Source organism: Dendrobates tinctorius, unplaced genomic scaffold (genome assembly GCF_039654945.1).
Source record: "Dendrobates tinctorius isolate UK_male_01 unplaced genomic scaffold, ASM3965494v1 ptg000116l, whole genome shotgun sequence".
Classification (NCBI taxonomy): domain Eukaryota; kingdom Metazoa; phylum Chordata; class Amphibia; order Anura; family Dendrobatidae; genus Dendrobates; species Dendrobates tinctorius.
The window spans coordinates 36,163,634-36,191,630 of record NW_027361784.1 but is presented as its reverse complement, the minus strand read 5'-3'; the positions used below and the strand labels follow the sequence as shown (position 1 = coordinate 36,191,630).

Genomic DNA, 27,997 nt, shown 5'->3' with positions numbered 1-27,997 from the left:
CAGTTAAGACAAATTAAATGAAGATAATAATACCAAAGAATTTGTGTTTGCAATCATTTTCAGGAAGAAACTGAGTATTATCTGACAGAATTGCAGGGGTGTCAATACTTTTGGCCACAACTGTATGTGACCTGAGGATACCCGCGGCAGAAGAATAGCCGGTATCTACTGAGCATGTGCGACCTGAGGATACCCGCTGCAGAAGAATAGCCGGTATCTACTGAGCATGTGCGACCTGAGGATACCCGCTGCAGAAGAATAGCCGGTATCTGCTGACCATGTGCGATCTGAGGATACCCGCGGCAGAAGAATAGCCGGTATCTACTGAGCATGTGCGACCTGAGGATACCCGCTGCAGAAGAATAGCCGGTATCTGCTGACCATGTGCGATCTGAGGATACCCGCTGCAGAAGAATAGCCGGTATCAGCTGAGCATGTGTGATCTGAGGATACCCGCTGCAGAAGAATAGCCGGTATCTGCTGAGCATGTGTGATCTGAGGACTCCCGCTGCAGAAGACTAGCCGGTATCTGCTGACCATGTGCGACCTAAGGATACCTGCTGCAGAAGAATAGCCGGTATCTACTGAGCATGTGCGACCTAAGGATACCCGCTGCAGAAGAATAGCCGGTATCTACTGAGCATGTGTGACCTGAGGATACCCGCTACAGAAGAATAGCCGGTATCCGCTGAGCATGTGTGATCTGAGGATTCCCGCTGCAGAAGAATAGCCGGTATCCGCTGAGCATGTGTGATCTGAGGATTCCCGCTGCAGAAGAATAGCCGATATCCGCTGAGCATGAGTGATCTGAGGACTCCCGCTGCAGAAGAATAGCCGGTATCTACTGACCATGTGCGATCTGAGGATTCCCGCTGCAGAAGAATAGCCGGTATCTACTGACCATGTGCGATCTGAGTATACCCGCTGCAGAAGAATAGCCGGTATCCGCTGAGCATGTGTGATCTGAGGATTCCCGCTGCAGAAAAATAGTCGGTATCCGCTGAGCATGTGTGATCTGAGGATTCCCGCTGCAGAAGAATAGCCGGTATCTACTGATCATGTGTGACCTGAGGATATCCGCTGCAGAAGAATAGCCGGTATCTACTGACCATGTGCGATCTGAGGATATCCGCTGCAGAAGAATAGCCGGTATCTACTGAGCATGTGCAGCCTGAGGATACCAGCTGCAGAAGAATAGCCGGTATCTACTGAGCATGTGCAGCCTGAGGATACCCGCTGCAGAAGAATAGCCGGTATCCGCTGAGCATGTGTGATCTGAGGATTCCCGCTGCAGAAGAATAGCCGGTATCTACTGAGCATGTGTGACCTGAGGATACCCGCTGCAGAAGAATAGCCGGTATCTACTGAGCATGTGTGACCTGAGAATACCCGCTGCAGAAGAATAGCCGGTATCTACTGAGCATGTGTGACCTGAGGATACCCGCTGCAGAAGAATAGCCGGTATCCGCTGAGCATGTGTGATCTGAGGATTCCCGCTGCAGAAGAATAGCCGGTATCCGCTGAGCATGTGTGATCTGAGGATTCCCGCTGCAGAAGAATAGCCGATATCCACTGAGCATGAGTGATCTGAGGACTCCCGCTGCAGAAGAATAGCCGGTATCTACTGACCATGTGCGATCTGAGGATTCCCGCTGCAGAAGAATAGCCGGTATCTACTGACCATGTGCGATCTGAGGATACCCGCTGCAGAAGAATAGCCGATATCCACTGAGCATGTGTGATCTGAGGATTCCCGCTGCAGAAGAATAGACGGTATCTGCTGAGCATGTGTGATCTGAGGATTCCCGCTGCAGAAGAATAGCCGGTATCTACTGATCATGTGTGACCTGAGGATATCCGCTGCAGAAGAATAGCCGGTATCTACTGACCATGTGCGATCTGAGGATATCCGCTGCAGAAGAATAGCCGGTATCTATTGAGCATGTGTGATCTGAGGATATCCGCTGCAGAAGAATAGCCGGTATCTACTGAGCATGTGCAGCCTGAGGATACCCGCTGCAGAAGAATAGCCGGTATCTACTGAGCATGTGCAGCCTGAGGATACCCGCTGCAGAAGAATAGCCGGTATCTACTGAGCATGTGCGGCCTGAGGATACCAGGTGCAGAAGAATATCTGGTATCTCCTGACCATGGGCAACCTGAGGATACCCGCTGCAGAAGAATAGCCGGTATCTACTCAGCATATGTGACCTGAGGATAACTGCTGTAGAAGAATAGCCGGTATCTACTGAGCATGTGCGACCTGAGGATACCAGCTGCAGAAGAATATCTGGTATCTCCTGACCATGGGCAACCTGAGGATACCCGCTGCAGAAGAATAGCCGGTATCTACTGAGCATATGTGACCTGAGGATAACTGCTGTAGAAGAATAGCCGGTATCTACTGAGCATGTGTGACCTGAGGAAACTCGCTGCAGAAGAATAACCGTTATCTACTGAGCATGTGCAACCTGAGGATACCCGCTGCAGAAGAATAGCCGGTATCTACTGAGCATTTGTGAGCTGAAGATACCGACTGCACAAGAATTGCCGGTATCTACTGAGCATGTGTGACCTGAGGATACCCTCTGCAGAAGAATAACCGTTATCTACTGAGCATGTGCGACCTGAGGATACCCGCTGCAGAAGAATAGCCAGTATCTACTGAGCATGTGCAACCTGAGGATACCCGCTGCAGAAGAATAGCCAGTATGTACTGAGCATGTGTGAGCTGAGGATACCCGCTGCAGAAGAACAGCCGGTATCTACTGAGCATGTGTGATCTGAGGATTCCCTGTTATGAATGAGTCACCGTAGGGGGCAAAAACAGAAATACTAGCTAAGTCCAGAAAACCAGAGACGTTAGCAGCTATCGGATTGCAGACCCCTGAACCTATCAACAACAACTAGCAGTAGCCATGGGGGGTTCCTACGGTGCCCTAGACCCCTCGATCACAGCCAGAGAACTAAATAGCCTAAAGACAGAAAGGGAAATCTAAACTGCCCCAGAGCAGACCCCAAAGCAATAGGCAGCCCCCAACATATAATGACGGTAAAGCAAGATGAAAAACACTAACACAGATAGAAAGATAGGCTGAGCAAATGATGGGGCCAAAGCTAACTAAATAGGACAGGATAGAAAAGCTGCTGTCTGCAATCCGCCAAAACCCTATCAAAACAAGAGCCAACAGACTGATAGGGAAAAAAGCCCTGAAGACGCTAGGCTTCAAAAAGACTATATCAGTACTCAGGTATTTTCTGAAGACAGAGCAAAAAGGAATTCAGTTCACCCCAGCAGGGAATGGAAGAAATCCAGAAAAACAAGGCAAAACAAAACCAAAACACAAATGCAAAAAGCAGAGCAGAAAACTTAGCTTTTGAGGAGCAGGAATCAGACTGGTCTCCTAGAATCCCTCTGAGAAATCACCAGCAAGGCAGAGGGGCGTCAGCTGCCTTATATCCAGTCAGCAATTCCAGTCACCCAGTCATCATCATCCTGCTCAGGTGCTTGGTAATCAGCCTCACTACCTTCCTTCACCAGAAGAGGGAGTTCATCAGACCTCAATGGTGAAGGGGAAAATGAACTCACAACAATTCCCGCTGCAGAATAATAGCCGGTACCTACTGAGCATATGTGACCTGAGGATACCCACTGCAGAAGAATAGCCGGTATCTAATGAGCATTTGTGATCTGAAGATACCCTCTGCAGAAGAATAGCCGGTATCTACTGAGCATGTGCGACCTGAGGATACCCGCTCCAGAAGAATAGCCGGTATCTACTGAGCATGTGTGATCTGAGGACTCCCGCTGCAGAATAATAGCCGGTATCTACTGAGCATGTGTGACCTGAGGAAACCTGCTGCAGAAGAATAGCCGGTATCTACTGAGCACGTGCGACCTGAGGATAACCACTGCAGAAGAATAGCCGGTATCTAATGAGCATTTGTGATCTGAAGATGCGCTCTGCAGAAGAATAGCCGGTATCTACTGATCATATGTGACCTGAGGATACCCGCGGCAGAAGAATAGCCGGTATCTACTGAGCATTTGTGACCTGAAGATACCCGCTGGACAAGAATAGCCGGTATCTACTGAGCATGTGCGATCTGAGGATACCCGCTGCAGAAAAATAACCAGTATCTACTGAGCTTGCGTGACCTGAGGATACCAGCTGCAGAAGAATAGCCGGTATCTACTGAGCATTTGTGATCTGAAAATATCCGCTGCAGAATAGCCGGTATCTCCTGACCATGGGCAACATGAGGAAACCCGCTGCAGAAGAATAACCGGTGTCTACTGAGCATGTGCAACCTGAGGATACCCGCTGCAGAAGAATAGCCGGTATCTACTGAGCATTTGTGACCTGACGATACCCACTGCACAAGTATAGCCGGTATCTACTGTGCATGTGCGACCTGAGGATACCTGCTGCAGAAGAATAGCCGGTATCTCCTGAGCATGTGTGACCTAAGGATATCCTCTGCAGAAGAATAACTGGTATCTTCTGAGCATGTGCAACCTGAGGATACCCACAGCAGAAGAATAGCCGGTATCTACTGAGCATTTGTGAAGTGAAGATACCCACTGCACAAGAATATCCGGTATCTACTGAGCATGTGTGACCTGAGGATACCCTCTGCAGAAGAATAGCCAGTATCTACTGAGCATGTGCGACCTGAGGATACCCGCTGCAGAAGAATAGCCAGTGTGTACTGAGCATGTGTGATCTGAGGATTCCTGCTGCAGAATAATAGCCCGTATCTACTGAGCATGTGTGACTTGAGGATATCTGATGCAGAAGAATAGCCGGTATCTACTGAGCATGTGTGACCTGAAGATACCCACTGCACAAGAATAGCCAGTATCTGCTGAGCATGTGTGACTTGAGGATACCCGCTGCAGAAGACTAGCCAGTATCTACTGAGCATGTGCGACCTGAAGAGACCCGCTGCAGAAGAACAGCCGGTATCTACTGAGCATGTGTGATCTGAGGATACCCGCTGCAGAAGAATAGCCAGTATCTACTGAGCATGTGCGACCTGAAGAGACCCGCTGCAGAAGAACAGCCTGTATCTACTGAGCATGTGTGATCTGAGGATACCCGCTGCAGAAGAATAGCCGGTATCTACTGAGAATGTGCAAACTGAGAATACCCGCTGCAGAAGAATAGCCAGTATCTACTGAGCATGTGTGACCTGAGGATACCCGCTGCAGAAGAATAGCCAGTATCTACTGAGCATGTGTGACCTGAGAATACCCGCTGCAGAAGAATAGCCAGTATCTACTGAGCATGTGTGACCTGAGGATACCCGCTGCAGAAGAATAGCCAGTATCTACTGAGCATGTGTGACCTGAGGATACCCGCTGCAGAAGAACAGCCGGTATCTACTGAGCATGTGTGATCTGAGGATACCCGCTGCAGAAGAATAGCCGGTATCTACTGAGAATGTGCAAACTGAGAATACCCGCTGCAGAAGAATAGCCAGTATCTACTGAGCATGTGTGACCTGAGGATACCCGCTGCAGAAGAATAGCCGGTATCTACTGAGCATGTGTGACCTGAGAATACCTGCTGCAGAAGAATAGCCAGTATCTACTGAGCATGTGTGACCTGAGGATACCCGCTGCAGAGGAATAGCCAGTATCTACTGAGCATGTGTGACCTGAGGATACCCGCTGCAGAAGAACAGCCGGTATCTACTGAGCATGTGTGATCTGAGGGTACCCGCTGCAGAAGAATAGCCGGTATCTACTGAGAATGTGCAAACTGAGAATACCCGCTGCAGAAGAATAGCCAGTATCTACTGAGCATGTGTGACCTGAGGATACCCGCTGCAGAAGAATAGCCGGTATCTACTGAGCATGTGTGACCTGAGAATACCTGCTGCAGAAGAATAGCCAGTATCTACTGAGCATGTGTGACCTGAGGATACCCGCTGCAGAGGAATAGCCAGTATCTACTGAGCATGTGTGACCTGAGGATACCCGCTGCAGAAGAACAGCCGGTATCTACTGAGCATGTGTGATCTGAGGATACCCGCTGCAGAAGAATAGCCGGTATCTACTGAGAATGTGCAAACTGAGAATACCCGCTGCAGAAGAACAGCCAGTATCTACTGAGCATGTGTGACCTGAGGATACCCGCTGCAGAAGAATAGCCGGTATCTGACCGCAGACCGCACTTGAACAAAAGTTATTCCATGGGACAGTGTGGAGGAGCAGTCCGACGCCATACAGAGACATAGCGTAGGATCCATTTTTTTACGACTACATTGCAGTCCTGTAACATAAGAAGCTGTAATTGGTCCTGTAAAAGATTACCGTAATACATGCTGCTGTAAAAGAAAACAGATGACAAGTGAGAAAAAAGTTCTCCCCAATTTTCTGGATGAAATATCTGAATATTTTTTATTATATCCTCTTGTCAACCATTTCTATGTGCAGTGGATATAGAAAGTCTACACACCCCTGTTAAAATGTGAACGTACCCTCACAAAGACAACACACCACTTCTTCCACTGCGCCCGCTTTCCATTTACCTCTTCCACATGCCCTCTGCAACTGCCCCAGAGAGAAGGGAATAATCTCTTCTAGGCCGGGCTCACACTTGCGTATGGCAGTGGATGCGATATGCTAATGACCCTGCGAGCGGGAGCCGAGTGTCATGCGGATCGGAGCACAGCTGCAGAGGAGGTGGAGAAACTAATTTCTCCTCCATTGGCGGCGTCACCGTATATCGCACCTCACTCAGATGATAGGTGCAAGTGAGCCAAGACTCGGCTGAGTGTCGGTGCAAATCGCAACATGCTGCAATTTCACTCGGGTGCGGGTGCAGGTGCATAAGTGCAGGTGGGGTGGCAGGACACTCACAAAATAAAGGACCAGTCTGGCTTGTAAGACGGTTAGGAGAACAGTCGTTTTGAACCTTCTTGCAGGATCACAAAAAAATTCAGGTTTTACGAAATTGCCTAGGAAATACAGTAATTCTAAATTGTTTTTTTTTTTTCTACAGATAACAAAGTAATGTTCCTGTGCTGAGATAATCTTATACATGTGTCCCTGCTGTGTACTGTGTAATGGCTGTGTCTCACTGTCCAGGAACATGGTCTAGCAACTCCATGAAGAACCAGTAGATGGCGCCCACTGCATACATATTTCTAAAGTCCCCCTTAAAATCATCAGCATTTATGGCCTAATGACAGACTAGAAAATTGGTCGAAATCTAAAAGAGTCACAAGTTTCACTCTCGAGTCTTGACGCACTGAAAATATACCCTGTATATTAATATTAACTCCAGAAAGGGAAATCTGCCCCACTTAGATCTCCTGCAACCATGAGTCCAACTGAGCCTCCATTTCCGAAACCCCAATTGCATCAACACAAGGAGTCAAACAAAATAGATATTTTTTATTTAAATTAATTAACATAAAGTTATTGACACATATTTAGTTCTTAGTTGCCAACTTCTGAAAATAATTTCCAAAGTAAGAAAATCTAAGGGCCGAATTTTATGGAGGGTAACAAGGGGCAGATGGTCAACCCACCCCATCCGGACCTCAAGCAGCAGTTATTTAGGCAGTGTATTGCATGTCAGGATTATTAGGGTACTTAGTTAAATTATTATCTAGCCACAGCCTTTGCTCTTAGGGTACTGGGGTGGAATTATCTTGTGTATTGACTACATTTTTCTTGCTAATTTATGAGGCTTTTTTTACTCCAAATTGTATACATATTTCTTTTTAACACTTTTATTAATGATGTTATTATATTAGGGCTCATGGTAGCAGGGGAGACAGCGTGTGTGTCTTCCCTGCAAATATCTGCACGGGAAACGTCATGGCAAGTGGACGTTTCACTAAAGGGCGCAAGTAGTGATTGTCTATTGTTCAGTATATCTTGTATTTTGTTCATTAAAATCCCTGGTGTTTGATTTGAGTCCAGTGGGAGGAGTTCTACTCAGTGATTGACAGCCTTCTCTACATCCCAGAAAAATGAAGAAGAGCAGCATCCAATCCAGGTGAAAGAATATGCAAAAGTTTATCTTGCCATGAGAATATACAACGTTTCGACCATCAGATGGTCTTTTTCAAGCATGCTGGTCGAAACGTTGTATATTCTCATGGCAAAATAAACTTTTGCATATTCTTTCACCTGGATTGGATGCTGCTCTTCTTCATTTTTCTGGGATTCCTGAGGTCCAACTGGGTCTTTGGACTTTGAGCTTGCATCTCCTTGATCCTGGAAGTGGTGTTAGCCATCCTTTTGTATGTTTAGCCTTCTCTACATGTCTGTGCAGGCAGTGATAGCTGTCAATCAGTGAATAGCACCGCCCAATTGACTGACATCAAACACCAGGGATTTTAATGAATGAAATACAAGTTATACTGAATTTTTTCCAACAAACCTCTACAGTATATCATTCCGCTCAGCTTCTCCTTTTTTATACCACGCTGACCGCAGATCAGGCGGCATGTACAACGTGACAAGTTCCGCTTAAATATGCGGGAAGACAGAGTTACATAAGTTAGAATGGGGGGGTCGCATTGCTGAATCCCAAAACGTCCTGCACTTTCTTCCTCTAAATCATTGACAACAAGGTTTACTGACTACTTTTGCATATCTTCCATCATTCTACAGCCTGGACTGGGCTTCTTCTCACCAAGGGCTTGACGGCATGGTCTCTGTGGTATATATGCCTGTGCCTGTGTGGCCTCCTTATTGATATGTGGATGCCCCTTATATATTGCAGAGATGCAGATTACATATTCTTCCCATCTCCAAGATCCTATCCCAATACGTAATAAGTGTAATATTAATAATATAAGCAAATACCTTTAATTAGAAATGTAGCATAGTTCTTCTGATTAGCTATTCTGTTAGCTATTCTTCCCATCTCCAAGATCCTATCCCAATAAGTAGTAAGTGTAATATTAATAATATAAGCAAATACCTCCAATTAGAAATGTAGCATAGTTCTTCTGATTAGCTATGTCGCTTACCCCATGTGCAGGGCATTGCAGTAGCTTAAGTACCCATGGTTATGACCACTAACAGCTAAATAACTATAACTATGAGTGGTCATAACCATGGATACCTAAGCTACTGCAATGCCCTGCACATGGGGTAAGCGACATAGATAATCAGAAGAACTTATGCTACATTTCTAATTGGAGGTATTTGCTTATATTATTAATATTACACTTACTACTTATTGGGATAGGATCTTGGAGATGGGAAGAATAGCTAACAGAATAGCTAATCAGAAAAACTATGCCACATTTCTAATTGTATGTATGTACTGATATTATTATTATTACACCTACTACATATTGGGATAGGATTTTGGAGATGGGGGGTATCATTTATTTTACTCACTTATACAGCGCCATTAATTCCACAGACATCATTTGGGGGGGTATGGGGCGCTCTATTTACTGTCACACTGGAAAGTCTGAGTTGGCAACCATGATGTCGGTACTTACTCTCGGAAAGAGTGAAACACTGGACTTACAATATATGGAGATAAGAGAAGGATGAAGGAGGGAGCGTTTCTTCTCTTATCTTAGTATCTTCATATAGAAGTGCGATGTGTCTTTAAAGGGAATAGTAATAAGTTAAGCAGCGGATTATAAGTCATATCTCACCCTGAGACTCAATAATAATGCACTTTACAGGTATAGCACCAATATCAACATTAACGTCTGTGGCTCCTCGGGGGCGGGACGTCCGAGTCTTCCTCAGTTTATAATTTCCGTATAATCGTGGTAACTTTCCAGGTCTGCAAAAATGTCATTCGGTCGCCGACAGTTCAGGTTACAAAAACAAGCGTTGATCCACATGACGTTCCAGGAGACCCCCGACCCATCCGGGCAATCAAACTGGACATGGATAGTCTTGGACTTGTAGGGGGTGCAGCACCTGTGGTCTGAGCACACGCCGCAGTATTTGGGTCTGTACGCTTTCTTACTCACGCAGCCAGAAATAGTTAAATTTTTCGCTTCGGTTTCCCGGTAAACTGCCAGACATTTTTTACCAGGCTGGGGGGGAGAAAGAAAAAATATTAATGTGAATTTTCATTTAAAGGGGATCTCTAACTTAAGCACAGACCAAGGGATTCATTCTTCTAACTGCTGACTGCAGTGATTGGCTGCAGCAGAACGGGACATCATCCCATGCATCCTGTCCTACCGGAGACCACGCCAGTGGCCAACAATGGAAACACAGCAGTTAAAGGCAATGAGTAGAGCTTCTTTAATTAATTAAGAATTATCCCTGCTCTTTGATGGGTTTTTTTTTTTAAGTTGGGCAATCCCTTTAAGGAGGACCAGCCCTTTCCATAAATATGTAATTTTTTTAAATTGATGTAAATCTCGTTGTTCTCCTGAATCCGGCGATGTTTTTCTTTTCTTCCTGAGAGTTTCCATTCCTGAGTTATGGCCACGTCTTTCCTTTATATAAGTCTAGGCTTTTTTAAGCCAGCTGGGCGTGGTCCACAAGAAAACGCCCACAAAAAAGGGTTTAAGATCACACCCACTTGGTAAAAAGAGTAAGTTTATATACAAAATAGAAGGGACCATATCTCAGGACTGGAGAGGCGTAGGAACAAAAGAAAAACGTCGCCGGATTCGGGAGAACGGCGGCATTTACACCAGGTAATACATGTATCATTTATAGCAAGTGACAGGTCCTCTTTAAGTATGTGACTACACGAGATGCCGAAATTTCAAAGTGACAGGTTCCCTTTATAGGAGATATACAGGATTAAAAAAAAAATATGGCTCTTACAACACAGGTTGTGTGTGGTATTGCAGCACATCTTCATTCACTCCATACAGGTCAGGCACTGTTTCTAGAAGTAAGAAGCCTTGTTTTTCTATCCCTATGTACAGTGTTGCCTATAATTATACCATACCCTGAAATGCTGCGTTATGTCCACCTCACAGGGTCTCATGTTACAGAGACGACTTTCCTTGAGCAGTTTACACTTGTCGTTATCGTTGGATATCCGTGTAGATATTCCCATACCGCACGTCTTGGTGCACGGGCTCCACGGAGTGGTCTGGATAATGCAGTTATTGTGCCAGGATTCACTTTCCTCTCCATAAACTGAAACACGGGAAGAAAAATCATATGACTACCGCTGTTAATATTAATACTACTTATACAATAAATGTCTAGATATACAGGGTGGGGCATTTATATGGATACACCTAAATACAATGGGAATGGTTGGTGATATCAACTTCCTGTTTGTGGCACATTAGTATATGGGAGGGGGAAACTTTTCAAGATGGGTGGTGACCATGGCGGCCATTTTGAAGTCGGCCATTTTGGATCCAACTTTTTTCCAATGGGAAGAGGGTCATGTAACACATCAAACTTATTGAGAATTTCACAAGAAAAACAATGGTGTGCTTGGCTTTAATGTAACTTTATTATTTTATGAGTTATTTACAAGTTTATGATCACTTATAAAATGTGTTCAACGTGCTGCCCATTGTGTTGGATTGTCAATGCGACCCTCTTCTCCCACTCTTGACACACTGATAGCAACACCACAGAGGAAATGCTAGTCTAAGGGGGTCAGATTCCTTGTAGGAATGCTCGGACCTGACACCATAATGTGGTGGTGCACCATCTTGCTGGAAAAACTCAGGGAACGTGCCATCTTCAGTGCATAAAGAGGTCAACACATCATCATCATCATCATGGAGCAATTTCAGATATCCAGTGGTATTGAGGTTTCCATTGATGAAGAATGGCCCCACTATCTTTGTACCCCATATACCACACCATACCATCAATTATGGGTGTCAGGTCCGAGCATTCCTACATGATCAGTTTCCTGGAAAGTGGATTGGTCGCCGTGGGCCAGCTGATTGGCCACCAAGGTCTCTCGATCTGACCCCCTTAGACTTTTATCTTTGGGGTCATCTGACGGCATTTGTCTATGCTGTGAAGATACGAGATGTGCAGCATCTGAAACAATGGATACTGGAAGCCTGTGCTAGCATTTCTTCTGTGGTGTTGCTATCAGTGTGTCAAGAGTGGGAGAAGAGGGCTGCATTGACAATCCAACACAATGGGCAGCACGTTGAACACATTTTATAAGTGGTCATAAACTTGTAAATAACTCATGAAAAAATAAAGTTACGTTAAAACCAAGCACACCATTGTTTTTTATGTGAAATTCTCAATAAGTCTGATGTGTCGCATGACCCTCTTCCCACTGAAAAAAATAAAGTTGCATCCAAAATGGTCGACTTCAAAATGGCCGCCATGGTCACCACCCATCTTGAAAAGTTTTCCCCTCCCATATACTAATGTGCCACAAACAGGAAGTTTGTTTACAAATTGTATTAGAAATAAGAATATGTACTGATTTCTGGTTTTTGAAAGCTGCACTAAATGTTATCACCACTAGGTGGAGCTGTAGACTTTCCTATACAGTTGTGCTCAAAAGTTTACATACCCCGGCAGAATTTTTGCTTTCTTGGCCTTTTTTTCAGAGAATATGAATGATAACACCAAAACATTTTCTCCTCTCGTGGTTAGTGATTGGGTGAAGCCATTTATTATCAAACTACTGTGTTTTCTCTTTTTAAATCATAATGACAACCCAAAACATCCTAATGACTCTGATCAAAAGTTCACATACCCCATTTCTTAATACCGTGTATTGCCCCCTCTAACATCAATGACAGCTTCAAGTCTTTTGTGGTAGTTGTGGATGAGGTTCTTTATTTTCTCAGATGGTAAAGCTGCCCACTCTTCTTGGCAAAAAGCCTCCAGTTCCTGTAAGTTCCTGGGCTCTCTAGCATTATCTGCACTCTTGAGATCTCCCCAGAGTGGCTCAATGATATTGAGGTCAGGAGACTGAGATAGTCACTCCAGAACCTTCACTTTGTTCTGTTATAGCCAATGACAGGTCAACTTGATCTTGTGTTTTGGATCATTGTCATGTTGGAACATCCAAGTACGTCCCATGCGCAGCTTCAGGGCTGATGATTGCAAATGTGCCTCCAGTATTTGCTGATAACGTGCTGCATTCATCTTTCCTTCAACTTTGACCAAGTTTCCTGTGCCTTTTAGCTCATATATCCCCAAAACATCAGTGACCCACCTCCGTGCTTAACAGTAGGAATGGTGTTCCTTTCATCATAGGCCTTGTTGACCTCTCTCCCAATGTAACATTTAAGGTTGTGACCAAAAAGTCCAATTTTGGTCTCATCACTCCAAATTACCTTGTTCCACAAGTTTTGAGGCTTGTCTCTGTTCTGTTTTGGGTATTGTAGTCGAGATACTTTGTGGCATTTGCACAGTAATGGCTTTCTTCTGGTGACTCGAGCATGCAGCCCATATTTTACAATTGCCTCCTTATTGTGCATCTTGAAACAGCCACACCGCTAGTTTTCAGAGAGTCCAGTATTTCATCTGATGTTATTTCTGGGTTTTTCTTTGCATCCCAAACAATTTTCCTGACAGTTGTGGACAACATCTTTGTTGGTCTACCTGACAGTGGTTTTGTTTTTACAGAGCCCCTGATTTTCCATTTATTAATCACAGTTTGAACGCTGCTGACTGGCATTATCAATTCCTTGCATATCTTTTTGTATCCCTTTCCTGTTTTATACAGTTCAACTACATTTTCCCATAGATCCCTTGACAATTCTTTTGCTTTCCCTATGACTCACAATCCAGAAATGTCAGTGGCTGGATGAAAGATGCAAGAGTCTGTCTGGATCCCAGAAACTTACTCAGTTTTTATGCACACACACTGATTACAAGTAAACAGGTCACAGGTGAGGATGTTACCTTTAGTAGCCATTCAAACCCATTTGTATCAACTTCTGTGCATGTTGTCAGGCCAAAATCACCAGGGTATGTGAACTTCTGATCAGGGTCATTTGGATGTTTTGAGTTGTCATTATAATTTAAAAAGAGAAAACACAGTAGTTTGACAATAAATGGCTTCACCCAACCACTAACCATGAGTGGAGAAAAAGTTTTGATGCTATCATTAATATTCTCTGAAAAAAGGCCAAGAAAGCAAAAATTCTGCCGGGTATGTAAACTTTTGAGCACAACTGTATATGTGCTTGAATGAAAGTGCTTTCTGGTCCGTGCTGATCATGGACACAGATCTGCAGGACAGCACGCCATGTGGCCACATAGGGTATTGCATAATAGTTAGTATTGAAAACACAATTACCGTATGTTGTAGCGTGAAAACTAAATAATAAACTTTAAACCCACTTAATTCCCGAACAAACCTGGAGAAGCAATGTGCCTTGGAGATGCTTTCCTAAACCTCTTTGAATCATCACATATCCATTGCTCACAACATTTTCCTGCCATTTTTACACGTTTAGGGTTCTGACACCACACCAGAGGGGGGCGGGAGTTCATGCAGAGCGGGACGCAACCTATATCCCCATTCAGGCAAGAGCAGTTGAATTTGCAATTTGGCTGGAAGCTCTGGCCATTGACGTACCGCACACCATTGAGCAGACAACCGACTCCAGTCATCTCTGCAAATACACAACAGAAACCAAGAAAGACCATGGTTTATAATTATTGTCACCCATCTGTATTCTCAGCACCACTACTGTGCCCATACACAATGAATAAGGGGTTAAAATAGGGTAACAAATAATCTGTATAGACATACAGTAAAATAATACCTTTCTGGCCTCATGCTGTCACCACTAGATGGAGCTCATGAGATTACTGCATACTGTGCTGTAGTAAAAGGGTTTACACATAAAGCCCTATGTTCATTTACGTTATTATGGCAAATGGAGATCTTAAAGGGAGAGTCCCACTCCCCAGGACCATCTCTATGAGCCAGAATACTTTGTAGGAATAGCTCCAGTTGTGGTGGCCTGATTATAAGGGCAGCTATTTATCTGAATATGACAGGCTGGCTATGGTTTTGCAAGAGAAAGCAGCTGACTGGGGTTCCATTTTCGGAACACAATGTAATCAGTTGATTACCCTGAATGCTGCATGTTAAGAGTGGTTGCCTATGATAGGACAACTCTTTTGGGTCAAATGTATAATCAATATGTAGTAAGCTCCTCCTAGTGGTGGTTGCAGGGTGCTAGAACAATATCATTCATTTTTTTAGGGTTTGTTTAGTACACATTAGTGCTACAGTTATGTCAATATTCCATAAATTATGTATTCTTATAGGTACTGAATAAAGATGCCAATACGTCACGTTGTTATAGAGCTGGAGGAGCTGAGAAGAATGATATATGAGTTTATGGGAAAAGATTCAGTATAACCTTCAGTAATTAATTGATTTGAATTCCTGCTCGCTCTGGGATTCTAAGTCCAAGGGGCGTGACTAGCTCCGCCTTTCCGACTCCTAAGCCCAGAGCAAGCAGGAATTTCTAATCATTCAGATTGGCTATACTGAATGTTTTCCTATCGACCCATATATCAATCTGCACAGCTCCTCCTGCTCTATAAAATGTAGCTCTAAGATCGGATATCCCAATCAATGGCAGATGACCTTCGATTGCAGAAATTAGTCTCTTTTTTGAGAACTGAACACTATATTCCCTAACTTTTCACCTGACGGACACAGCGTCTCTATCCTGATCTTTGACAGACTCCTTAATGAATTATTATCGGCCACCACAGTATTTGGTAGGCTCCAATCTGAGGTCACAAAACAAGAATTGATATCATTTGATTGACAGATGTAGACGTTGAGTCCAGGTAACAATTTTACAAGTCGGAATTGGCAATTTAAGGAGCAAATATGCCCAGAAATCATACTAAGGAGTAAAGAACTGTCACGGAGTGGTAGAGCAGTATACTAGCGCCACTTAGGAAAGAAATATTAATAAGTGTATGAGATACTTACGTCCACAGACACCTACTTCGTACCTAGGCGCGTCCCTGCTGTAGTCACAGTACAGTCCCTTGTGTGTGTCGCATGTATCTGCCTCCGTACAGTTTTCCCACAATTGTTTTGCGCACGTTTTACAGCAGTCGCAACCATCAGTGACCAGGCTGACACCGGGTTTGCACACGGGTTTGTCTGGAGGGCACTCGCACGGCCATTTGCAATACTGAGTCCTAGTGTACTCTTCTGAGACAGCAAGGACAGGTGGCATTGTGGTGGTGTTTTGTAACAGGACCTGGAATTAAAGACATATAAAAGATGTAATAAAAAAAACAAGGCAAACAAAATGTAGCATAAAGAACATGGTGTTGAGCAAAAAAAACAGAGCAGACCTGATACTTCTCACAGCTACAGGTTTTCCTGCTCCCCTGCCTCTGTAGTAAATTTTCAGAAGCTGCAGCAGCATGGAGGACATTATTCAGCAGCACTTAGCAGTATGGATGTGATTCCAGCTCAGTGGTAATATAAAACAGTTACAAGAAGACAACACCCTCTGTGTGTATTCCTGTTCTCCTGCTTCTATGTAGTAAATGTTCAGAAGCTGCAGCAGCATGGAGGACATTATTCAGCAACGCTTAACAGTATGGCTGTGAATCCAGCTCAGTGGTGATATGAAACACTTACAAGAAAACAACATCCTCTGTGTGTATTCCTGCTCTTCTGCTTCTATGTAGTAAATGTTCAGAAGATGCAGCAGCACGGAGGACATTTTTCAGCAGCACTTAGCAGTATGGCTGTGAATCCAGCTCAAGGGTGACATAAAGCAGCACTTTCAGAGAATTTCAGAGTAATTCATGAGTTCAAGAGGCAGGGGGATGAGAGGAAGTGGATTATAAGTGGAGAGATAAAAGTTATATGATAACGTTTCTTATATTCCCTGCTACTATTGAGTCTTACAAAGTTTTTTGAAATGACAGAGGCCATTTAACCTACAGAGAATTGTCCAGAGAGCACACATCAGCCGTGAGAAGGATTAGGTCTTCTCGGATTTCCTTTTCTCATTCAGACAGTTTTTTTCATAAATGCAAAATTAAAATAGGACCCATATATTTTTTTTTTTATAAATATTTGACTTTTTTTATTTCATATCACAATTTTAATATAAAAAACAAAATTAGTAATCTTGTAGTTTTCATATTGGCCACTGGGATTTTCTTTTAGATTTATAGTTCGTGACCTTTCAGGAAGAGTTTACAACAGACTCCTTATCATCCTAAGCAGGATTGCTTGACAGGCAGGGTCAAACTGCCCCACCGGAAAACCGGAAAACCGGAAAACCGCTAATGGCGGCACACCCAGCTGCTATGGGGCCCTTGAGTCAGGGGGGCCCGCCTGGTGCCAGCGAGCAGCAGCTGAAGACAGGAGCCTGTCCCCGCTGCTAAAGCGAAATGAATATTCATGCTTTCCCATGCCCCATGGGTGTGAAGAGGAGTGAATATTCATTTCACTGTAATAGTGGGCAGTGTTGTCCGCAGGCTGAGGATAACACTGCCCGTATGTAAAGCCAGTGCAGCTGCATGGGGGCTCCGGTGGTGGGCCCCTGCAGGACGGCTAACCCTGAGGGCAATCGGCGGGCATGGAGCGGATCCCTGCAACTTGGCAGCGGAGCGGAGCTGCAGGGATCCGATGACGTCCTGCCCAGCGCTTCCTATCTGACACAGCGCAGAGAGAAAGCTGCCCACGAGGAAGGTGCTGCCAGGATGTGCTGCGGCTGCGGGGAACGTGCGGAGGGGTGAGTGGTGCTGTGTGTCTACCTGTCTGTCTGCATGTGTGTGTGTATTGGAGATTGGCAATGATGTGGATGATGGAGAGAGCAATGATGGGGGTGCTGGGGGAGAAATCAATGTTGAAGGTGGTGGAAAGGACAATGGGGGTGGTGGGGGAGGAAGCAATGATGGGGGTGGTGGGGGAGGAAGCAATGATGGGGTGGTGCGGGAGAAGACAATGATGGTTGTGGTGGAAAGGACAATGATGGGGGTGGTGGGAGAGAAAGCAATGACGGTAGTGGTGGAAAGGACAATGGTGGTGGTGGGGTGCATACCAGGATAGGGGGGTGAGAGGACCATGCATACCATGATAAGGATAAGGGAGTACGATGTATACCAGGATTGGGGGGTGCGGGAACCATGAACAACAGTATATGGATAAGGGAGTACCATGCATACCAGGATTGAGGGATGAAGGGACCATGCATACCAAGATAGGGATCAGGGGTACCATGCATACCAGGATAGGGATCAGGGGTACCATGTATACCAGGATAGGGATCAGGGGTACCATGTATACCAGGATAGGGATGGGGGTACCATGCATACCAGGATAGGGATCAGGGGTACCATGCATATCAGGATAGGGATGAAGGGTGCCATGCATATCAGGATAGGGATGAAGGGTGCCATGCATACCAGGATAGGGATGAGGGGTGCCATGCAAACCAGGATAGGGATGAGGGGACCATGCATACCAGGATAGGGATCAGGGGTACCATGTATACCAGAATAGGGATGAGGGGTACCATGCATACAAGGATAGGGATGAGGGGTGCCATGCAAACCAGGATAGGGATCAGGGGTACCATGCATACCAGGTTAGGGATCAGGGGTACCATGCATACCAGGATAGGGATGAGGGGACCATGCATACCAGGTTAGGGATCAGGGGTACCATGCATACCAGGATAGGGATCAGGGGTACCATGTATACCAGAATAGGGATGAGGGGACCATGCATACCAGGATAGGGATCAGGGGTACCATGCATACCAGGTCAGGGATGAGGGGTGCCATGCATACCAGGATAGGGATCAGGGGTACCATGTATACCAGAATAGGGATGAGGGGACCATGCATACCAGGATAGGGATGAGGGGTACCATGCATACAAGGATAGGGATGAGGGGTACCATGCATACCAGGATAGGGATCAGGGGTCCCATGCAAACCAGTACAGGAGGGGGGCAGCACATACCAGGATGGGAGACCATATACCAATAAAAATGCTCGTCACCCGGGCGTAGAACGGGTTCATAGCTAGTCAATATATAAAAAAAACTAATCCAATCGGTAAACGGCGTAACAAGAAAAAAAATCAAAACGCCAGAAGTTTTTTTGGTCGCTGCAACATTGCAATAAAATGCAATAACGGGCGATCAAAAGATCGTCTCTGCTCCAAAATTATATCAATAAAAACGTCAGATCGGCACGCAAAAAATAAGCCCCCATACGGCCCTGTTCTCACTTTTTTTTTTTTATCAAAAAACATGTTAACTAAGTACTGTGAATTATTTTCATGCACTATGCTGTTTATTTACTGCAGGGTATTTTATTATTATGTTTTTATCTGCTCAGTGGCCAGTGTGAACGTGCGCTTCCACGCTGCAAGCACATCGGGTTCTATCACGGTTCATATCTTTCGGTTATTATATGTCAGTCATCTATCTGAAGGTTACGTTTCCACCCCGCGATGCTCTCGGTGGTCCGGCACAGCTGGGGGGCTGTATTCCCCTCCTATGTACAATCAGTACACACTGTACAGTCATGTTCCTCGTCCTGTACATTCCTCACACCTGATGTCATCAGGAATCACTGACGCGATCATACGATCCTGACATCGCCAGACAATGGAGCGGGGGCCATCCAGCGGTGCAGTGCAGTCCAGGCAGACCGTCCACTCCACACAGCTGCCAAATCTCAGAACCGCAGCCGGAATCTAACAGGGCGGCCAAATAGCGCCAAGATAAAAGATAGGTGCGTGGTGCAGATGTAGCAGAGCTGGGTTTGTCATTGCATTTATTTCTTACTTGTAATGTAACATAATACAGTAGGAAAGCAGCAGATCACGCACGCACGCTCAGCTCTGCTACATCCAGTACCTGCACTGTTTATCATTTGTGATGAATTGTAATCATGTGAAGTCCTATGTAAAAATGAAACAAGTGATATACCTCCTGAAATACTGATACTAAGTGATGCTGATGATCTGTGCTCTGCTCTAGTTACATCCAGAGCTGCATTCTAAATTCTGTCAGTTTCCGGTGGCGTAGCGTCGGGAGGGCCACAAAAATGGTGCCAAATTCTATGGGAGAGCTAAATTTTGTCCTCCCGCAGCTTCACCTTGGAGCAAAGTGAGTGTGTATGTGGCCGCCGAGAGGACAAAGTGATCAGTATAATGAAGTGAGCGTAGTCATCTTGATCACTGCCTATGCAGAGCGCAGCAATTGACGGCAAACTCATCTCAGCTGCTGCTCTCTGCATAGGCAGCAACAGTGTTAATCATGTGCATCATTGCACTCTCCTGCAGCTCTCTGTCGCTCTGCTCACTCATAATTTTGCGAGAAGGGAGACAAAGGCTCTGTAATAAAAGTAAATAAAAAGCAAAACAAATTGTATGTTTTTACATACTTTTATCTATCCATAACTAGAGCTAGTGTTATGGTTAGATTAGGGTTAGATTCATGATTAGGGTTAGGGTTAGAGTAATAAAATAGAAAAAAAAATAAACAATAAAAACTATAGATTACAACAAGATATAACTTTTTATTTTTCAAACTTTATGTCAACAAAAAGCAGAAAAAAATAGAAAGTCAAAAAGCAAACTATGTTATTTTATATACTGTATTGTATCCAAAAACGTCTTTCGGGGGTAAGGAGTTCAATATTGGACTTTGGATGGAACTTCACCGATTAGGGGGCGCATAATATTTACCTTGCAACCCATGCTATGCAGCGGGAATGAACTTAAAACTCAGTGCTGCCCTCTGCTGGTTCAGCGTCTGTACTGCTCAGGTGGCATTGAAGTCTTGCCTATGGGCAGATCAATCCATCAAAGCTCCTGGGTCATAATCCAAATCTGTTCCAGGCCCCCAAACCAGTTGCTTTTTATAATACCCCAGTGTCATTACTGGCAAAGAGTCCTTTTCACCTCCCTCCGGACCCAGAACTAATGCAACTGCTGCTCCGGCACCTCTCAAGCTACGCCACTAAATCCAGAATAGAAGTCTGAGCTCTAGAAGGAGTTCTCATAAACCTCAACAGCCACCAATAACTTGGGTCACTTGTCCTGCAGTTTTGCCCATTGTGCCCAATATCCACCCTTAGAAATGCAGCTCTCGAAGGATACATTTTTGTAGTGTTTGGTGATTTCTGAAAATGGACGATTGCTTTCTTTGTGTGATGAAGTGCATGTCCCGATGTTCTCGTGTGATGTGGCAAGACAGACAGGAGGAACCTCTGGACGTTTATGGACAGGCAGGTGTTTGGCAATCACATTGTATGAGGATATTCACCCTATAGTGATAAAGGAGCAGCTGTGATGGAAGGAGTTCAGATAGTGGAAACACAGGATTATATCATAGAATCATAGAATGGTAGAGTTGGAAGGGACCTCCTGGGTCATCGTGTCCAACCCCCTGCTCAAAGCAGGATTCACTAAACCATCTCAGACAGATATCTGTCCAGCCTCTGTTTGAAGACTTACATTGAAGGAGAACTCACCATAGAATCCTAGAATGATAGAATGTTAGAGTTGGAAGGGACCACCAGGGTCATTGTGTCCAATCCCCTGCTCAAAGCAGGAGTCACTAAAACATCACAGACAGATGTCTGTCCAGCCTCTGTTTGAAGACTTCCATTGAAGGAGAACTCACGACCTCTCTTGGCAGCCTGTTCCACTCACAGATCACCCTCAGAGTCATCAACTCTCCGGACATCATTTGTCTTCATGTCAAATCCTAAGCAAACTTATGGTGACCTGTGTGCTGTCCATGGAGCAGCACTCACAAGGCAAAATATAATATGTTATGTGTGGGAATATGGACTAAGTGCTAAGGAGGAGAAGCTGTAGGTTGAGTCCTAAGGAACATAAATTCTAGACTAACAACTAAGGAGGACAAGTGTCGGATTAAAGATTTAGAAGGACAAGTGCTAAACTAAATGGTAAGAAGGATAAGTTCTGGACTAAGCACTAAGGAAAACAAATTTAGTCTAAAGGCTAAAGGAGGACAAGGGCTAAACTAAATACTAAGAAGGATACGCTTTGGACTAAGTACTAACTAATGAAGATAAGATTTAGACTAAATATTAAGAAGAACAAGTGCTGGACTAACAATTAAAGTGGTCAGGTGCTCAACTAAATACTAAAAAGGATAGTCTCTGGACTAAGTACAAAGAAAATCAAATTTAGTCTAAAGACAAAGTAGGACAATCTATGGGCTAAGTAATTAGGTAAACATGTTCTAAAGACTTAAGGGGGTTTTACACATAGCGATATCGCTAACAATATCACTAAAGCATCACCGATTTGGTGACGCAGCAGCGATATCGCTATGTGTGATACTTACCTCCGACCGGCTCCCACGCTGCCCATCACTGATCGCGCAGCTCCATTTCTCGTCGGGGACTTCCTGCTGGCGCCGACGAGCGACGTGTGGACGCGGATGGGAGGACGTCAGGATTGCCTCGTCTGAAAGGTAAGTAACGACCGCTGTATCGCTGCTGCATCGCTGCGAGATCTTCCTGTGTGGCAACTCACTAGCGACCATTTAGCGATGCACCAGTGATCCTGACCGTGGTCGGGATCGCTGGTGCATCGTTAAATGTAAAGGGGCCTTTAGAAGGACAAGTTCTGGACTATATACTAAGAAGGACAAGTGCTGGACTAAAGTCTGAAAAGTAAAAGCTCAGAAGGACAAGTGCTGGACTAAAGACTAAAAAGTACAAGCTCTAGACTATAGTGTATACTAAGAAGGATAAGTGCTGGACTAAAGTCTAAAAAGTACAAGCTCTGGACTATATACTAAGAAGAACAAATGATGGACTAAAGACTAAGAAGGACAAGCTCTGGACTATATACTAAGAAGAACAAGTGCTGGACTAAAGACTAAGAAGGACAAGCTCTAGGCTATGTACAAAAGAGGACAAGTGCTGGACTAAGAATGAAAAGAGCTAAACTAAATACCAATAAGGATAAGCTCTTGAATATGTACTAAGGAGAACAAGTGCTGGACGAACTAAGGATTAAAGAGGACAAGTGCTAAACTAAATACTAAGAAGTATAAACTCTGGATTAAGCACTAAGGAATACAAATGTATTCTATAGACTAAGGAGGAAAAGCTTTGGGCTAAGTACTATGGAATACTTGTTCTAAAGACTTAGAAGGACATGGGCTGATCTAAGTGCTAAGGAGAACAAGTGCGGGACTAAGACCTAAGAAGGGCATGGGCTGGACTAAATGCTAAGGAGAATAAATGCTGGACTAAGACCTAAGAAGGACATGGGCTGGACTAAATGCTAAGGAGAGCAAATGCTGGACTAACACCTAAGAAGGACATGGGTTGGAGTAAGTGCTAAGGAGAATAAATGCTGGACTGAGACCTAAAAAGGGCATGGGCTGGATTAAGTGCTAAGTAGAACAAATGCTGGACTGACCTAAGAAGGACATGGGTTGGGCTAAGTGCTAAGGAGAATAAATGCTGAACTAAGACCTAAGAAGGATATGGGCTGGACTAGGTGTTAAGGAGAATAAATCCTGGACTAAGATCTAAGTAGGACATGGGCTGGACTAACTGTTAAGGAGAATAAATGCTGAACTAAGACCTAAGAAGGCATGAGCTGCACTAAGTGCTAAGGAGAACAAATCCTGGACTAAGACCTAAGAAGGCCATGGGCTGGACTAAGTGCTAAGGAGAATAGATGCTGGACTGAGACCTAAGAAGGGCATGGGCTGGACTAAGTGCTAAGGAGAATAAATGCTGAACTAAGACCTAAGATGGACATGGGATGGACTAAATACTAAGGAGAATAAATGCTAGACTAAGACCTAAGAAGGACATGAGCTGGACTAAGTGCTAAGGAGAATAGATGCTGAGTTAAAACCTAAGAAGGACATGGGCCGGACTAAGTGCTAAGGAGAATAGATGCTGGACTGAGACCTAAGAAGGGCATGGGCTGGACTAAGTGCTAAGGAGAATAAATGCTGAACTAAGACCTAAGATGGACATAGGCTGGACTAAATACTAAGGAGAATAAATGCTAGACTAAGACCTAAGAAGGACATGAGCTGGACTAAGTGCTAAGGAGAATAGATGCTGGACTGAGACCTAAGAAGGGCATGGGCTGGACTTAAAGCTAAGTAGAACAAATGCTGGACTAAGACCTAAGATGGACATGAGCTGGACTAAGTGCTAAGGAGAATAAATGCTAGACTAAGACCTAAGAAGGACATGAGCTGGACTAAATACTAAGGAGAATAAATGCTAGACTAAGCCCTAAGAAGGACATGAGCTGGACTAAGTGCTAAGGAAAATAAATGCTTAACTAAGACCTAAGAAGGACATGGGCTGGACTAAATACTAAGGAGAATAAATGCTAGACTAAGACCTAAGAAGGACATGAGCTGGACTAAGTGCTAAGGAGAATAGATGCTGAGTTAAAACCTAAGAAGGACATGGGCCGGACTAAGTGCTAAGGAGAATAGATGCTGGACTGAGACCTAAGAAGGGCATGGGCTGGACTAAGTGCTAAGGAGAATAAATGCTGAACTAAGACCTAAGATGGACATGGGCTGGACTAAATACTAAGGAGAATAAATGCTAGACTAAGACCTAAGAAGGACATGAGCTGGACTAAGTGCTAAGGAGAATAGATGCTGGACTGAGACCTAAGAAGGGCATGGGCTGGACTTAAAGCTAAGTAGAACAAATGCTGGACTAAGACCTAAGATGGACATGAGCTGGACTAAGTGCTAAGGAGAATAAATGCTGGACTAAGACCTAAGAAGGACATGAGCTGGACTAAATACTAAGGAGAATAGATGCTGGACTGAGACCTAAGAAGGGCATGGGCTGGACTTAAAGCTAAGTAGAACAAATGCTGGACTAAGACCTAAGATGGACATGAGCTGGACTAAGTGCTAAGGAGAATAGATGCTGGACTGAGACCTAAGAAGGGCATGGGCTGGACTTAAAGCTAAGTAGAACAAATGCTGGACTAAGACCTAAGATGGACATGAGCTGGACTAAGTGCTAAGGAGAATAAATGCTAGACTAAGACCTAAGAAGGACATGAGCTGGACTAAGTGCTAAGGAAAATAAATGCTTAACTAAGACCTAAGAAGGACATGGGCTGGACTAAATACTAAGGAGAATAAATGCTGAACTAAAGACTAATCAGGACATGGGCTGGACTACGTGCTAAGGAGGACTGGACAATTCCATACTATTTTTGCAACTTTATTGTCGGTAACCTCCTCATTGCTGTGACTTCAGCTTCATGAATGAAATAATCTTCTCATTCCACGTTCCTGATCTCTTCTCCATATGTCCCTGTGTGAAATTCCAGATTTCTTCAGACATCTCACAGAAGCTTCTCTTCTGTTACTACGGAGGCTAAATATTATCTTGGAAATATTCCATTTCATTCAGATTTGTTTTTTATTACTGTGTTTTTCTGTAAAGATTTTTAACTTTGTGGAAATATGCCAATATATCCCTTTAAGTAATTAAACTTAAGGATCTGTTCTAACTCTTCAATACCTGATATTTGATCATTTTTTATTTTTAGGATAGAAATGCCCTTTATATGTCTCTGATTGCCACCGATCAAACGTGAAGAGCCTTTTATAAAGCGTGTTTTCTTTTTATAGCACTGGAGGCCGCCGAAAAGTGAGATTTTGAGAAAAGACTGCAATACTGTTTGTGTAAAGCGGGTGGCGCTCACCCTCTCCTCATAGTATCTCCTGCTGCAGCTCAGTTACTGCACTGATACGTTGTAACATAATATCAGCACTGGGGACTGAGTTTGTTCTGCGGATGTGATTGCTTCATATTATAGATTGGAAACAAGTGTTCCCATTCACTGACAGAAAGCAGAAGTCTGGAAAATATTGAAAAACTTTGGAATAAATGCAGGAAACGTGCAAAAACAGAAATGAATCGGATGCTGCGAGAAACAAGAAGAGTTTTTCTATTGGAACACTGGCAGCAGATTTCACTTTCAAGTAGAAGTCACAGCATGGAATAGGGGTCGAGCTGTCTGCACCAGTCTACCATCCTAACGCCGATTCCTGTACAGGACAAACCAGTACCGGTGTGGTCCGTGGTCCTTGTCCGTGTGCCATCCATGTGCCCGTGTGCTGCTGTGGTACTAGCAGGTACGCAGGACGCAGTGACGAGGCGCGAGACGGTTTAGTGCTTTTAGTAATAACCTTTATAGGCCTAGAGGAAACTGTCCTCAGTCGTAGCCTGTGAAAAATGAGAATGAATGAACTCATGGAGATCAACATCCAACACTGCGGAGACATCACATGTTTCTCAACGCAGTGATTCTAGAGCAATGCCCCCATCCCTTATGGGAAATATGCAAAAACATGCAAAACACAAGCCGCGGAGACACCATCACATGTTTCTCAACGCAAGCAATGACTAACCAGGTCTTTCCCCGGGAAGGAACAACCACGGGAAGGGCAGTCTCCAATGAAGGAAACCACCTATGCCAAAACATGGTATCCATCCACAGACAGCTGTTTCGGGGTATTGCCCCTCATCAGTGTGGAGTAGGAACCTGGCTTGTCATTGCTTGCGTTGAGAAACATGTGATGGTGTTTCCGCGGCTTGTGTTTTGCATGTTTTTGCATATTTCCCATAAGGGATGGGGGCATTGCTCTAGAATCACTGAGTTGAGAAACATGTGATGGTGTCTCCGCAGTGTTGGATGTTGATCTCCATGAGTTCATTCATCCTCATTTTCACAGTCTTCTACTAGGCATTGCTCCTACTGGCCAGTTTCCTACTCCACACTGATGAGGGGCAATACCCACAGCTGTCTGTGGTTGGATACCATGTTTTGGCATAGGTGGTTTCCTTCATTGGAGACTGCCCTTCCCGTGGTTGTTCCTTCCCGGGGAAAGACCTGGCTAGTGATTGCTTGCATTGAGAAACATGTGATGGTGTCTCCGCGGCTTGTGTTTTGCGCAGTCGTAGCCTGACCAACCAAAGGGGTAACAAGGGTTTTCCTCGCAGGGGCTCAATACAAGCAAACACGAACAGAGTAGAACACGACTATGTCCGGCGAGAGCCGGTCACTATAGGGCCGCAGTATGGCCGACTACGGGTCCTTAACTATATAGTCAACTTAGCCATCCTGACGTCCCTCGGCATTCTGGATGGTGGTTCTTCGGCGTAGCAGCTGCTAGGCCCAGCTGCTGAAGAGTTGATGTAGTTTTCGAGTGTCCCGACGCTCTGGTGACACCGGGGCACCACAGGCCCCAGAGGAGTCCTTGGATGGATGGGCCGCAGTCCCCGGACTAGGGCAAGCAGCAGCGATGCGGGGTGGCGATAGGCAGGCCACCTGAGCAGCTAACAGCTGCGACGGGGAATCCGCGGCGAGCAACGGCCCAGCCATTGCAACGGACTGGAGCGGGACAGTAGTGGCTGCCGACGGCACTGGACTTGCCACGGCCACGGGTGAGGGCAGGGCGGCTGCGGGTGGCGGGAGACGGGCCGCAGCCGCGGGCTGGAGTGAGGCGGCAACGGCTGCAAGCGGCCGTGGGCAGGTGGGCAGGTGGCGGCCGCTGGCTGGGGCGAGGTGGCCACGGCCACGAGTTGCAGCAGGGCAGCGGCTCTTGGACGGTCGTCTGGGCTCCGTCCCTCTGATGTCCTAGGTGAACGTCTCTCCTGGCTCTGGTGAGTCACTTTGGCTCTCAGTCGCTCCCACGGGCTCCTGCTGCTTCCGTTCCGCTCTGCTGACTCATCGTGACTAGCACTCCCCACCCCTTTTATACTGGCTCCTCCCCTAGCCCATCTGTCCATCTTCACAGTCCGTCCCGAACTCTGTCCTCCGGGAACAGTTTCCCCCGGAACCTGGGTGACGGTCCCCTTGGTTCCGGCCTGGACACTCGGCGGGGGCCCTTCTTCCCACACTCCCCCATCCTGTATGCTCGCTAGTCCTCGGACGAGGGTTTTGGTAGACTCGGATTAGTCTTTCGAGATGACAGTCCTTGTCGCCATACGAACTGGTCCTGTTCGTAACGTTAAGGGGGTTTGCCAGCTGTTGATCGCTCGGAGCGTCGGAGTTCGGGTATG

At 45.2% G+C, this 27,997-nt stretch overlaps 1 protein-coding gene across 3 annotated transcripts in view; it reads right to left on the bottom strand.

The window, feature by feature from the left end:
* Positions 1 to 9,279: 9,279 nt before the first annotated feature.
* CCN4 (cellular communication network factor 4) overlaps positions 9,280 to 27,997 on the bottom strand; it is a 171,099-nt gene continuing 152,381 nt past the window's right edge. For all 3 annotated transcript variants that reach the window (XM_073590360.1, XM_073590359.1, XM_073590358.1), the window contains exons 2-5: positions 15,879 to 16,155; positions 14,275 to 14,532; positions 10,914 to 11,107; positions 9,280 to 10,038 (exon numbers count right to left, since the gene is read on the bottom strand). In XM_073590360.1, the coding sequence (XP_073446461.1) occupies positions 9,739 to 10,038; positions 10,914 to 11,107; positions 14,275 to 14,532; positions 15,879 to 16,131 (1,005 nt within the window). In that variant the 5' untranslated portion in view covers positions 16,132 to 16,155 and the 3' untranslated portion in view covers positions 9,280 to 9,738. The remainder of the gene's footprint in view (positions 10,039 to 10,913; positions 11,108 to 14,274; positions 14,533 to 15,878; positions 16,156 to 27,997) is intronic.